The 14,598-nt window shown below is 41.9% G+C and overlaps 1 protein-coding gene across 1 annotated transcript; it reads right to left on the bottom strand.

The window, feature by feature from the left end:
* Positions 1 to 5,201: 5,201 nt before the first annotated feature.
* On the bottom strand, positions 5,202 to 13,384 carry inavaa (innate immunity activator a). The gene is made up of 10 exons (XM_041800076.1): positions 13,342 to 13,384; positions 9,630 to 9,729; positions 8,564 to 8,697; positions 8,269 to 8,391; positions 7,900 to 8,134; positions 7,747 to 7,800; positions 7,380 to 7,605; positions 6,751 to 6,900; positions 5,974 to 6,658; positions 5,202 to 5,648 (listed from the first exon to the last, which is right to left on the bottom strand). Exons 2-10 carry the CDS (start codon positions 9,691 to 9,693, stop codon positions 5,556 to 5,558), a joined length of 1,764 nt encoding a protein of 587 aa, XP_041656010.1. The 5' UTR covers positions 9,694 to 9,729; positions 13,342 to 13,384; the 3' UTR covers positions 5,202 to 5,555.
* Between the last annotated feature and the right edge of the window lie 1,214 nt (positions 13,385 to 14,598).

The following is a 14,598-nucleotide window of genomic DNA, read 5'->3' as shown; positions in this document are numbered from 1 at the left end:
ATACAGCTTTAGCAAATATAGCATAAGGTAGGTAGGTGCCTTTATTGTCATGGCATATTTCTACACAATGAAATGTAGTTTGGCAACACTCAACAACTTTAGCAGCAGCAGCCAACAATTTGTAAACAATAAAAAACAGTTGCCAAAACAGTAAAATCAGTTACCACAAAACTCCATAAATAATCATAAAATCTTAGAAATAATAATTAAAATCCAATAAATAATAAATAAGATAAGCTAGTGTAGCTTACCTAGTTTCATTAGCTTTAAGCTTTAGCTACATAATCTACATAGCTATTTTACATGAATAAAATATAGGTCTATGAATTATGCAAAACTGTTAAAAGTGTACAGTCATCAGCTATGTTAACTATGTAATTTACGTAGCTAACGAAGCTTCATTAGTTTTAGCCTTAGCTATGTGAGCTGTGTTAGTGTTTTCATGGTGGATGAGTTTTATTTCCTGAAGGCAGACCGTTCATCCGGCTTCATTAAACATTTTGTAATCAGGTTTTCAGGTCATAATTTTGATTTTTTTTTCTTTTGGTATCCTAACCCTCACCTGAACCCTTGCAGTAACACTAACCAGAAGTAAGCAATAATCCAGTTTTATTTCTAAAGTTTTAGCGTGTATTTCTTCTTTTGAAAGAGGCTTCTCACAGTACTGGTCTTCAAGAGAGGTTGTCTGAGATCTGCCATCTGCAGCCAGACTGTCTTTTAACAAGCCCACACATAAACAAAGAGAAATAACTATTTTGCAAAAATAAAAAGAAACTGCTGTAAGAAACAGAGAAAATCAACTCAAGTTGTACCAGATCAACGTAAAAAAAAAAAAAAAAGAAATGAGAAACTTTTGGAGGGACCATTAATGCATAATGGCCCTCAGCGCTCTTTTTGATAAGCGCCAGGAAGGGTTCATCTGCTGAATACTTACTAACAATGTAAAATAGTCCAACTTATGACTGTTTTATGAATGCTGTTATGAGTCTTTAAAGATATGGCTTGTTGTTTTTGGGTTAAGCACTTGGGAAAAACAGACTTTTAACCCTTGTACATTGTTTCAGGGCATTTCTAGCAGCCTAACATTCTCAAATAATATGTAAATACATTATTTCAGTGCATCTTAATCTTTCTCTTGCACAGTTACATTATTTGACCAGATTAACAGCATCTTGTGCCTTTCATGACGTTCGCACTGTGCTTCTGTTGTGATGTTTGGCTGTAGGAGGCTCGTGTGAGTCGGGCCGTTGAGCTCATGGTGGCTCACGTGGAGAATCTAAGGAGACAACATGACCGAAATTTAGCAGAGCTGGAGGAAGCCAAGAAGACAATCCAGCAGCAGAACTCTGGCAGGAACAGCATGGATCACAGACCATCACCAGGTTTTTGTCTGTTTGTTGTTGTTGTTGTTGTTGTTTCTGTCTGTTTTGTGATTTTTTTCTTGTCGTGTGCACCATCTGACTGACCTGTGGGTGTCTCGTTGTAGATCCTGAGGACAGTGAGATGAAAAGGAAAGGCTTTTTGCAGGTATCCAGACTGTTAACTTATTAGACTCTTCAGTTGATGTCATCTTTTAATCAACTTAATCTGCTTTTTTTTCTTCCTCTGATAGAACAACGGGCGACGAAGAGTTAGTGTATCTCTAATTCCCACCCAAATCCCGGTAAGGTTTGAATTGATACCGCCTCTTTCTTCACATATAAGATCATTTTTTAACTCAAACAAGTGTCTCTACAGGAGAAGGTCAAGCGGGACTTGAGAAAGCAGGCCTCTCATGACTGCTTCTCCTCCAGCAAGAAGTTCTCCTCCACCTGCCGCACCCCATCTCCGAGTTCAGAGTCAAGATGCTTTTCCCGAATCATGGACGGCTGCCTCTCAGCAGAAGACAGGTCTGACCGCTATCTAAAGACCTTTTTTGTTCTGTGTCTTAGGCCACATAATCAGCAAAAATTGTTTTTATTTTGTAGGCCTGAGGATGCAGATCAGACTTTGCCTGAAGCCTCAACTGCTGAACTCCCTGCAGAGTCGTCAGCCTCACCCAGCTCTGAGTGCCTCCCTTCAAAACAGCCAGCCACCAGAAAAATACAGAACAAAAAGTATGCCTTTGAATCTCAGCTTATATATTCTGTAGCAGGAACACCGCACAAAGACATAGTCTTGAGTTAAAAAACTCAGGAACACTGCACATTGTTTGACTTTGCAGTGCTCATGATGAGGAGACAACAAGACTGCCTTTACTACAGTATCAACACAGTGTAGAGTGTTACGGCAGGATCAGCACAGGTGTTTATAGTAACACTGATTAATTGCCATGCTTTGGTGACAGTGTCTAATTAGTAACACCTGCACTTTTTCTGCTGTGAAACAAAAAATTGCAAAAGCAGTTCAATAAGTTTAATTCTTTTCAAGTTCAGCCGGAAAATTCTCTGTTGAACTGAGGTCTAGGCTTAGACTTAGCCATTCAAGAACATTCACCTTGTTGTCTTAAAACCATTTCTGTGTAGCTTTCACTGTACGCTTTGGGTCATTGTCTTGATGGAAAATAAATCTCCCAAGCCGTAGAGTTGTTGAAGACTGAATAAGATTGTCCTCAAGGATTGCCATATATTTTGTCGCATTCACTTTACCCCCTACCTTTTCAAGCCTTCCAGAGCCAGCTGCTGAGAAGCATCCCCATGGCATGATGCTGCCACCACTATGTTTGTACTGTATACATTCATGGTATCAGTATCTGCTGAAAAGAGTTTAGAAAATACTGGCATATTGGCTACTGTAAAAATCCACTAGTGCATCCTTACTCTTCCAGTGTAGATCAGTACATCAGATGGATTTTATCTACTGTATGTATAAAAGTGCTACTTTCAGGGTTCAGATGGCCTAGTGGTTGGGTCACGCTCCTTCTACACAGGCAGTCTGGGTTCAAATTCCCCCTGTGGCTCCTGTTTCTCCCTCACTCTCTTATCCCTGTTTCTGACTCTATCTACTGTCCTTTGTTCTAAATAAAGGCATAAGAAACCCTTAAAAATAAAAATAAAAAAAATGTTAATTTTGCCAGAAGTCAGAATTGAACCCATTCCATTGGCGCCCAAATATTTGAGTTTATATCTTCTGTCTTTGTATGTATGGACTTACAGTGTAGGCAACTGCTCACTTCTGACAGGATACTAGTTTAAAGGGGACATATTATGCAAAAATCACTTTTTCAGGCTTTTCTAACAAAAATATGTGCCCCTGGCCTGTCCACAATCCCCTGAAATACCAGAAAAATCTGTTCCCTTCCACCCTCTCTTTCTCCACCTTTCAGAAAATGTGTGCTGAAACAAGCCGTTCTTAGATTTTACCCTCATGACCTCATGTGGGGAGTAAGCACCTGCCCCCAGGTTTGGTTGGCCTTCCCTGCTTGGAAGAAAGTTCCACCCTCCTCTCCTGATGGATGGCTCAGTGGGTTACCCTGCTGATTTTGATCTGGGACATTGATGGTTCAAATCCCAGCCAGGTCCTTAGCTTTGGATCAAAGTGTCTGTAACATTGTAATGTCAGGTGTGCCACATCCATTTCCTGAGAGGGGTGTGGTCAGGGGCGGAGTCAGATAGCTCATTAACATTTAAAGCCACAGATACAGAAACGGCTCGTTCTGAGAAAGGCTGGAACAGAGGGGTTTTTAGATATGTAAAAATCCTATACTCGAGTAACCTTGCGGAGCAGATGGATACGCCCGTTTCCTTGTTTTTCACTGGCGAATCCATCTTGCAAAAAGCTCCCATATGATCTGTTTGGGCCCGGTTAGAAAGTGACAGGACCAGTCAGTGACAAGGGGCAGTACTTTCAGGCACAGCAGAGTCGTGACATAAACAAGCAGCAGCAAGAGCTGGTGCAGTTATGGAGGAAGAGATTAGCATCGATGCTGCTAAAGCGCCAGTTTTATCAGAACTTGACAACATCTCTTTGCTAAAAGAAGAACAAAAAACAGCAGTGATGTTTTCTTTTCAAAAACAACAAAAGTCGAGTACTTACATGTCTATAGTCGCCATGTTTCGCGTTTTTCCTCAGAAGCTGCGCACGCACAGCTTGCTAACGGCTATGTCTCGTGTTTTTTTGCTCTGATTGTCCCATAGAGATGTGACAGACAGAACATTCACCCAATCACCCTCCGAGTTTTTTTTTCAAAGCCTCTGCCTTTTCTCAAACGTTTCCTATTGAAGCTTTTCCAGATGGACGTGTGAAACAAATCCATCTGGCGTGTCAGGTTAATACTTGAGTGTTTTTCCAGCAACAAACTTCACAGAAATTTTTTGGGGACATCTGATACCAATATAAACTTGTCTTAAAAGGGTACAATATCTCCCCTTTAACAGCCTGACAAAATACGGTGTCATGTGCCATGTTTCACTTTAAACTTGTACTTTCTGTTGTACTGAAAAATGTGTGTTATTATGTGCTGCTGTTACAGCTCCCCGCTGGATTCTTTGCGGCAGAGACACAAAAGCAAAGCCGCTTTATCTAAGAAAAAATCAGACAAGGATAAAAAGGGTGTGAATATTTACAGACGGCTTTCTGGGAGCACGTAAGTCAACGTGTGTGAAAAAACATTTGATGACTTTTTCTCTCAGACTCTTTCTAACTGATCGCCTGCTCTCCTCAGGTACGGCTCTCTCTGGAGACAACGGCCTCTGTTTCACTGGTTGTACCGCTGCCGCTGGGCGCTCCTCTTCACGTATCTATTTGTACTTTTCTGTGTCATTATGCTGACTTATTTGCTGATGGAGGCTTTTTGATCTGTTCACACATGGTGTCTGAATATGACTGTTCTGTAAACACCTAGTGTCTAGTGTTTGACTAAAATAGAACAATGACAAAAACTTTCACTTGTATCTTTTTTTATTATAAATATACAAAACATATCAAAACTGATACAATCTTTAGGTTAGTATCATAACTCCATACTGCATTAAAACATTCATTGAACCACCAATAAAGGCATCAGTGAATGATTATAATAAATTGATAGTAGCATAAAGATTCAGCTTACATGTCAAGGCTAGACAGGTGTTAGACTTTGACTATAAAATATGAAAAAGAGCACTGCATACTGAAAGATACAGTATGTTTTAGCAATAAGTCTCTATAAAGCAAAGAAAAAGTTCAAGTATACATAAATAAAGTTAAATACTAAAAATTATATTAGAGAAGGGGGGCATTTTAAAGGCTCCAGCAGGTGATTATATTGTGCAAAAAGTGTGCCAGGCACAGAGAGAACCACAGCATGTATGCTTGATATCTTTTGAGCTACTTGACACAGTTGTTAATTTTTTTTTAATGTCAATACACCCCAGAATCATGTAACTAAAACAAATAAATAGAAGTGGCATAACACCTTACATTAAGTTTTAAATTAAAAGATGAGAGAGAAATAGGCTTGCAAAGTCCATGTTACTGTCATCATTTCACAAATATCTCATAGAGAGTCCAAAGCCAATTAATAATAAATACAGAGATAAATAAAAGGGAACAACACAAATCCTACAGAACATACTGCAGAGCAGTAGATGTTAAAGCTAAACCTGACTGACAATTTCAGCATCCTCTGCAATAAACCACTGGACTGGAGTCCCATCTGCAGCTCTTTGGAGTACCACATTACCAGAGGCCTAAGAAAAAAGCAATAAAAAGGAGGTAAGGAGTTAGTCAATCAAAGGTTTTAAAATTTGATTAATTATTTTGTCATCTTTCAGACAAATATGTAAACAAAATTTATCCTTGAAGCCTTTTGAATGTGGATGATTTTTCCTTCATGTTTTAAGACTGCTTTAAACTGAGTTTTTATTTGTTTAGCCATTAAAACAAAATTAGTGGAAGAGGTCACCGTCTGTTATAAGGTCATTTAAGTTAAAGCTCTAAAAATTTCAAGCCACTCCTGCCTGACCCACAGTTTAAAACAATATCAAAGAGTAGTAAAACATTTTCAACACCAACCTGTTTGAATGGAAGCAGGTGAGGCGAGGTGGGGCTCTTCACACTCAGCTGATCCACACCATTCGTCCGTAACTTCTGCAGCTGATTCCTCTGGTGCCAGGACTTCAACTCCTCTGACACGATCTCTCTGGGCATCAGCCTGATGGCGTGGTTCGGGTACTCCTTTAGTGATGGTGTTCGCACCAGCCTGGTGTAAGGCGGAGGAGGCTTTGGGATTCTCCTTGGAGACGACGCTCTCTCTTGCCACTGTCTTGGCTGTGGGCTGCGTGCAACAGGAGAGGACAGGAAGACCTTCCCCATGTCCAGGTCTTGAGGGGAGAGTGGGCCATCTTCTGCCACTGCCCTGACATAGCCAGGGCTGAACTGGGTCTGGTTGGTGTTTTTCTGTGGGCTGGAGAAGCTGGAGTGCCCTTTCTTTTGTGCTCCAAAGTGGAAGCCGTAAGGTGGTGGGCAGAGCTTTGGGATCTCCGTGGGTCCATCCCTGCCAGGTGAGCTGATGTAGGAGGAGGAGGAATGCTCAGAGCTGCTGTCCTCTGAGCTGGACTGGTAGGGTCGTAGAGGAGAGTACTCTGGAGAACGCACCATGAAGTCAGCCACACAGCGCCGCTGGGGCAGCCTGGCTCGCCCACGATTGTTCTCTGTGCTGAGGCGCTCTTTGTCACCTGCTGGTTTACTTTTAGGAAGTCTGAAGAGACAAGAATGAAACTTGGTGATCAGTAAAGTAATTTTATCTTCTTTGGGCATGAGTATACTATCATATCTGACTTCTCTCTGTACCTGAAGGACTGGGAGTACTGTCTGCGTACATGCAGCTCAGGGGTAGAGGGGGCACTGGTAGAGTGGTTTTGACGCAGGGCAGAGTTCCTGACGAACTGAGAAAGAGGAATCCTGCAGCCCTCTGCTGGCACCTGGGTCCCTGCTGGACTGCTGCATGGAAATGACAAAAACAGAGAGGATGGTGTTAGATATATGATACAACTGATAGGTGCAACCATTACTGATCATGTTGAAAAAAAGATGCACAGGGAAATAGATGGATTGAATATGACAGTTTAGATATGATGGATATGGTATTTTCATTTACAGCATACAAACTTATTATAACACTGACCTTTCAACCTTTTTTGTAAGATAAAACAGCCTTTCACCTACAGTTAGCTTTTTTTAAAGATAAATATTTTGGGGCTTTTTTAAGCCCTTATTGATAGAGGAGGACAGTGGACAGAATGGGACACAGGAATAAGAGAGCAGGGGAGAGATATGCAGGAAATGGTGCCACAGGCCAGATTCGAACCCTGTCCACCTGCGTACATGGGGCGCTAGGACCCCTGCGTCCCCACAACTATCTTTTACTCTGACCCATACAGTTAAGTATTCAGTGTGCTGTTGTATGCAGAGAGCCTTACCTGGACCTGCTGCTGCTTGCAGACTGAGGCTTAGTGACCTTCTTGTAGGGCTGATCCAGACTGGACTCTTTCCACGGAGAGTTCTGGATAGGGGAAGGCTCGTACTCTACACTGAGCTGGCTTGATGACTGCTGGGATGACTGAAGGGTCGTGACTGTCAAATGTGGGGCGTCAGAGTAGGAAGAGCAGGAATCTGGAGGAGAGGGAGGGCTAGGGGAGTCCACATCTGTGCATGATCACAGAGAACAATAGTCAGTATGAGAAAGACTGTTAGCTGTCACATTGGTGAATGATTTCATTTTAGGAATCACAGAACTGATTTGATATAGAGCAGGTTTGGGAGAGACAGTAAGCATTTCTCACTCACCATCATCAAGGGCCACCACATCTGACAGGGAGCTGTCATCAGACATGCTCAGATCTGCAACAGAAAAGATATATTTTCAAACAGTTCATCACTAATTTTGTGTTTATGAGTGCAGTTCCCACTTTAGCCAGAGGGGACAGCAGTGTGACCCACCTTTGTTTTGGCTGCTTGACATGGAGATGCAGGGTGAGTTGCACTCGCTCTTGATCCTGTGCTGTAACACGGCCTCCTGCAGCTCCTTCATTTTCTTCTCCTCCCTCTTGCACTGCTGCAGCCGGCTCTTCTTCTGTGGTTTGCTGAGGTTCTCCTCCACAGAAAGTTTGCATGCCGCCTCATAAATCTTCTGCTGGAGAGCCAGGTCAGTTTCCAACAACTGCAACTCTGAATCCTAACAAAAAGACAAAACAACAGTTTTAGCTGATAAGTATTTCAGCCATGCAACATCCGCCATCAGCCATTCACCCACCAATTCATTACTGTCTTTCCTCGTCTTACGTAATAAAGACTGATGCTGGCTGGTACCTGTTTGTTCAGATGCATCAGACCTTCGTCCAGCTTAAAAGAAGCTCCAATCCTCCTTCTGACACGTGGTGGCTTCTCATCAGGCATCAGAGGATAGTCTGAGGGCAGTTTACCAGTAAGCTCCTGTGAATTCAAAATAGAAAAGTTTATATGAAAAAAAAGGAGGGAAAAGTGTGACACAAAAACACACAAAATGCAATCAGATCTGTTTATTTAGAGCTATTAAAAAGTTATTTAAATGAAGAAAGCACAAAATAATACAGCATTGGTGTTCTTTCATCCAGGAGTAACTTACTGCCTCTCTGATGCAGAGCTTCCTGAGCTCCAGCAGACAGAGCTCCAGGCGCTCCTCCAGAGACTGGTGTTTAAGCTTCAAGGCTCTGGTGTTGGTAGTCAGGTCTTTAAGAGGAGATGTAGGGCTGTCTGGACCTGCAGAAGAGACATAGAATCAGTGTATGGGTCAGCCATATACATATACTATCCATTCTGACTACTACACTATAGACAGGAGTTTTTCATCCCACTTTGCATCACTTTCTTTTTTTACACATACATGATTTGCAGCAACTGAGCAACTGCAATGATGCATATTTCCGGAGCCATTATCCCTCTAATGGTACGTTTAAACATTGGAGATAATTGCTTCATTGTTTTTATCTCCTGCCTGCATGATGTGAATATTTCAGATTCTTAAAACCACTGTAATGTCTGAAAAATGTTTGTGTATTCTATGATTTTTCTTTTTGTCAGTCCTGCTGGGAGGAGGCTCTGGTCTTGCAGCAACCAGCAGCTGGTGTTCATTTCCAGAAACCTAAACTTGGCCAATAAGATTCATCCTGAAGTCTTGTGAAAACTAAAAAATCTCAGGAAGTCAGAAGGCCAGGTTAATGACTTTTTATGACAGGCAGGTCCTGAGGGGCTCTAATGTTATGCTAGACGATCTGCCTCCTAGCAAGTTTGAGCTTTTGGCCACAGGTCATCATTTGATAACCTGACATGCCAGATGGATTTGTTTCACATTTGATTTTATTGTTGAATTCATGTATACTGTTCTTACCTCTTGTTTGTGTCAGACTTCTTTTTTAATTTTTCTTTGTTCAGACTTTTTAATTGGATATAATTTTACTGTTGATGTTGTACTGGTGTATGTTGTCTTTTTAGTGCTCATGCTTCAAAAATAATTTCTCCTTGAGCGAAAATGAAGAGAATCTTAATCTAATTCAAGACCAATTTAACCACTTTTATTTGTCCTTAAATGTTAATGTACCATGTTTTTCTTTGTGGTTTCTTATCAGTGTGTTATTGTGTTTCATATTGATTACACAGCCCTCAGTTATACCGTTACTTATCGATGTCCTTACCAGAATGTAAGATTATCCCACTGTCTGTGTCACTGATCTCCTCTTTGCTCTCGATGGTCGTCATCTTGACTTTCTGCTCTTGAGTTAACAGAGATACCTGCTGAAATGAGTAGATTTTTCTCAGGTTAGTAAAAAATAAGAGGGATCACTTATAAGATTATTGAATCTCCTGCTGTTGTTTCAGACCACATGGCTTCATTCACGCTCGCTCCTGCTGCTTTTCTTAACAAAAGTGAATGACTGGCGAGTGTCCTTTCACACACTTATCAATGCAGCTCTCCATCTCCCCCCTTCCTCCTCCTCCTCCATCCCCCCGCCCAGGCTCCCTCACAAAAGAGGCAGACCCCCACAGTTGACTCGGCACATGTGCAGAGGTTAATCCGAATCATGGTGCCATGGTGACGGGGCATGGCGCGGCTGGCTAGGGGAGCGTGTTGCCGTGAGGCGTGTCAGAGGGGCGTTTAAAGAGCCCAGACCCCGAAAAAGAAAGCAGATGGCAGCAGGAATTACCCCACTCATGCACTGCACCTGTTCCCCCCACACACCCCTCCCTCTGCTCCTATTCAACCAGTGTCCAGAAAACCCTCTGGGGGCTTTGAAGTGGAAGAATGTCTCAATGCTGGGCTTGTCCACGCAGCATCAGATCACAAGCGGCCCTGCTGACTCCTGTGCGACTCTGCCTGTTTCACTGACACACTTTCACAATTGGGCGAGCACAACTCATGTTTATGGCCTGCTTGCTGCATTGTTTGCACACAACACAACATCTGACTGACAATAAACAAAAAAATGAGATATGGAGAGGAACAACCGCAAAAAGAGGAAAACAATGACAAAAACAAATTGGAGAGAGGTTTCAGAGATGTTTTGTATCTTAAGGAGGCCTGTCTCAACAACACTGCCTCAGAGGAAGATAGAGTTCTTTATTTATCTGCTTTTTGAGGTCAATTCATTTTTCCTGGATCTCACATGTCTGCCACCACCAAGGACTTCCCCTAAAAGGGTTATCATAAGAAGTAATGTTCTTGGTCAAGCACTGACTAGGATTAAAGATATAATTAACCAGCCTTGCTGCAGTGTGACCAAAATAAGTAGTTCATGTTCTTATGTCTCTAAGAGCGGTTTCTGAGTTCATATCATAAAAACTAATAAGTAAATAACTTGCTATTGGTCTGGATTAATGGAGAAAGAAGAGGATATGAAAGCGCACACCACACGATATTGTGTTGCTACTGTGGAGCTTGTCTCATCATCTGTGTTTGCAGATTGGTATCAGGCCTTTCCTGTAGGCACCAGGAAGACACAGATTCGTGCGGATGAAAACCTCCTCTAACAGGATATTATTGTGAATCCCATAGGCCTGACCCATTCAGCACAGCAGCTCATGTGAACTGACACAGCTATAAGCACCCGGTAACACAATGAGGCACAGGCAGCTCGAGTCAGTAAAATAACACTGTAACAAAGGGCCTATATCCACCGACTGGGACCAATAATCTGCTGTGGGTGCAATATCTGCTGACAACACGTTGTTGGGCCAATATTGAGACAAGGCTGCAGTGAGAGGTGGGGGAAAGTGATCTAAAACTAAAGACGTCAACAGGAATCCGGCCTGGTAATAAGAGACAGGCAGGGTGATGTGGGATTTACCCACTTACACCCCATAACTCTGTGAAGACTTTCACAAGAGTCTGTGGTCGGAGGTCTAGGCTGACTGAATGAGTGGGTGGGTTTGTGTTGGAGCAGCCAAGATGCTTGTGCTGATTTGTCATAGCTTTCATAAATATCACAAGTGTTGAGATTTGACTTTTAGGGAGAGCCAAAAACAATAATTTCTCCTTGAGAGCAACAGGAATAGAAGTAAATTTTCTGAAGCTTTAGCTCCTGATAGCAGTGTCTCCAGCTTGACTGATGTAGCCATAACATCTTAATTGCAGTGCATGTGATGACAACTATCTAGGAACGTGTCGGGGATGGGAGCTGACTATCCTCACCCATCCTCACCATTCAACAGCCCGTGACACTTTAACATCTACGGAAGTGAGTGTTTATAGCAAGAGATCATGATGTGGATTCACTGTCTCCCAGACTTCCCCCGCCACCCTTTCCCATGAGCCTTTTGGAGCTGCGATCTCTTGGAATGCCTCCACCACCGCCTCCCTCATTACCAGTGTGGTCGGCCGAGGAATTACCAACGGGGACCAGCCTCACCGAAGGAAACAGTGAGGGATGCCTGAAACCAGACCGAGGCCTGTTCAAACCCTGTAATTAAGCTGCTCCACTGAATGCTGATACTGTGGAAGAAACCAAACGACTTTACAGCATGCCTTATTTCAGAGCCTGATGAAAAGCCAAGACCCATTCAGCAAAATGAATCCACTCTGTGCACAATATGAGCTGTTGGAATAAAAGTGTATCAATGTGGGAAAGCAGCAGGAAAAAAGAAGTGCTGTATTACAAGGCACGTCACTGTAGTCAGATCTTTGTTTTAAGAAGCAGTGCTGAGTGTGGAAACTCTGCAGAATGCTGAGACAAGAGGCCGTGATTACGTAAAAAACTTGAAGTCTGTTTCACATACTTAAAGACCAAGCCTTTCCCCTACTGTTTGGAAGTGCAGGAGTCTTCGTTTTTAAGCAGAGAGACAATGCAAGGGTTATACGCCCCGATCAGCCTGCTCTCAGTCACTGCAGGCCATATGCTGGCCAGACACTCCAGCTCTGTCACAGTCCAACGACAGGGTAAAAACAGAGGGCAAGAAGAGATGCTCCATTGTTCTCCAGAGGCTGACAGGCTACCCGGGGATCATGACACCTCGTCCCTCTGAGTCATCACTTCTGAGGCCTCCGAATGGACACTTGATGGTCAGTTGGGGCCCCCCTAGCAGGATGTGGTTACAGCTTTTCAGCCACAAGTACCCACTGTTGACAAAAGAACTGGTGGGCTCCTGGGGTATAACAACACAGAGGTGTTGTCTTTAGCACCACAGCAGCACTGCAAGTCTGTCAACATAAGGACTGTAGATTGTGTTGATTCTGCCTCTGCTGGCACAAACAAATGCCAACAACCAGCCTGTTGACCCACATAAGTCTTAAAGAACTGTTTATCCGTGCATGCAACCTGTTCATGTACACGGTACAGTGAAGAGCTGCAGTCACTCAGCTAGTTTTTATTCAATTGTTTTTTTACATTAAAATAAGAATTAAACACACTGATTTTGCATATCTCAAATCTTTTCACATTATCAAGATTGCTTTACTTATCAAAGCAATAGTTATACTCTACTACAAAAAGCACATCATAGCATGTCTGTTGTTTATATTCTTGGAAAACGAGGTTTTATTTAAGAGATACTATCAAAAGTAAATTGTTTATTATTTTACGTGCAAATATATAAAATTTGATTTAGTGATTGCATCTAGCCTATCATAAAAATTTTGTAAATATTTGTAACAGAAAAGCAGAGTAGCAGACATTATATTTTCAAATAAATTACGACCTTCACCACGAAGTTTAGCTTAATTTTACAAGCAAAAATTATAAATAGCTCAATCACGAGGGCTACCTTAACTTTAACAATTCTTTTTAAAGTTTACAGACTTGTAACATCGACCCCGTTCATGCAAACTTCACCCCAGCGTATCATTGGCTCTATTCATGTTACTCCTCTTTCATACAGTGTTCTCAAAAACAAAAAAAAAACATGTGTATTTACCTTGTAATGTGTTTCCTTTAGAGCATCCTTCCACAGCCAGATGAACTTCTTCCTACTTTCTCTGCTCAGATGTGAGAGTAACGCCTGGGACATCTGTTTCAGGCAGCTCCATTTTTTCGATGGAGGGTGAGCGAAGAGTAAGTGCAATCTATTTCGTCTTTAACAAAGCACTGTTCCCTCAAATTACAACGATGCGGCTCGTTTTCATTCACGCTTTGACTAATGATGCGTTGTTGCACGTGAAATAAGTTTTATGCTTCAAGGGGTATTTTTCTGTTGAAAGTGGTCCCCCCACACTCGTCTCCAATGGTTTGATCCGACGCTGCTGACTCTCTAGACACGCTCTGCATGTTGACACAGCACGCGACTCACTGTGGGGGCTTTAATTTGGAAAGCGTCACAAAAGAAGAATGGCCGGAGGGACACACAAGTTTTGGTTAAACCAGGGACAGCTGGTGAGCCAGTAGTCGTGCTGGTGGTGAGCAAGACCACGCTCACCACTTGTTTCCGCCATGATGAAGAAAAAAAGGGGCAAAATATGTTTTCAGTTGGTCCACTCATCCTTTCCCGAGCATTCAACATTATATTATTACCAGAGGCAGAGGTAATTTTGATGTTCTGATTAGCATTCACAAGAAGCTATATGTGACCTATTTTTACGGAGTGTAATGTTTATTTTGTGGGATGATATGACATTCATTTTTTTTATTTCTGTAATTATGCTAATCATAGCTTATGCTTTGAATCGTCTGCAGTGGTGAAAGTAAAACACTGTAGCTGCTTTAGTGTTTATTTTAAGTACATTTCCTAGAAATTAAAGTTGACTCAGCTACGCACTTATACTCCCTAAGTGGTGGAAAAAGCACTGACCTTTTTTTTGTGTAAAAGCACAAGAGTATACCTATGCTGTTACTATTAAAACTCATCTATTAAATTTATACTCTTGTAAAGGTGCAAAACTGATAAGCTACCATAAAAACCTTTTTAAAGTAGAAAAAGATACACATTTTGTAGGTAAGAAAAGTGGTTGTTGTACCGTTTGGACTACAATTGTAGACACATTAATGTCACATAACTGCAGCCACTAAACATTTGCCCCAAATCCAGAATGTACTTCATGTAGTGTAGAGAATGTCAATTTCAAATAGGAGATAAATGAAGCTTTGATGACATAATTACATATTTATTATAATTATGTACTCACCTGAGTAGCTACAAGATGAGCAGCTGTTATTTACTTCAGATTTGACCTAGATC

The sequence above is a fragment of the Cheilinus undulatus genome, linkage group 11 (genome assembly GCF_018320785.1).
Source record: "Cheilinus undulatus linkage group 11, ASM1832078v1, whole genome shotgun sequence".
NCBI classification, from domain to species: domain Eukaryota; kingdom Metazoa; phylum Chordata; class Actinopteri; order Labriformes; family Labridae; genus Cheilinus; species Cheilinus undulatus.
Note: the sequence above shows the minus strand (reverse complement) of the source record. Positions and strands in the feature narration are given on the sequence as shown.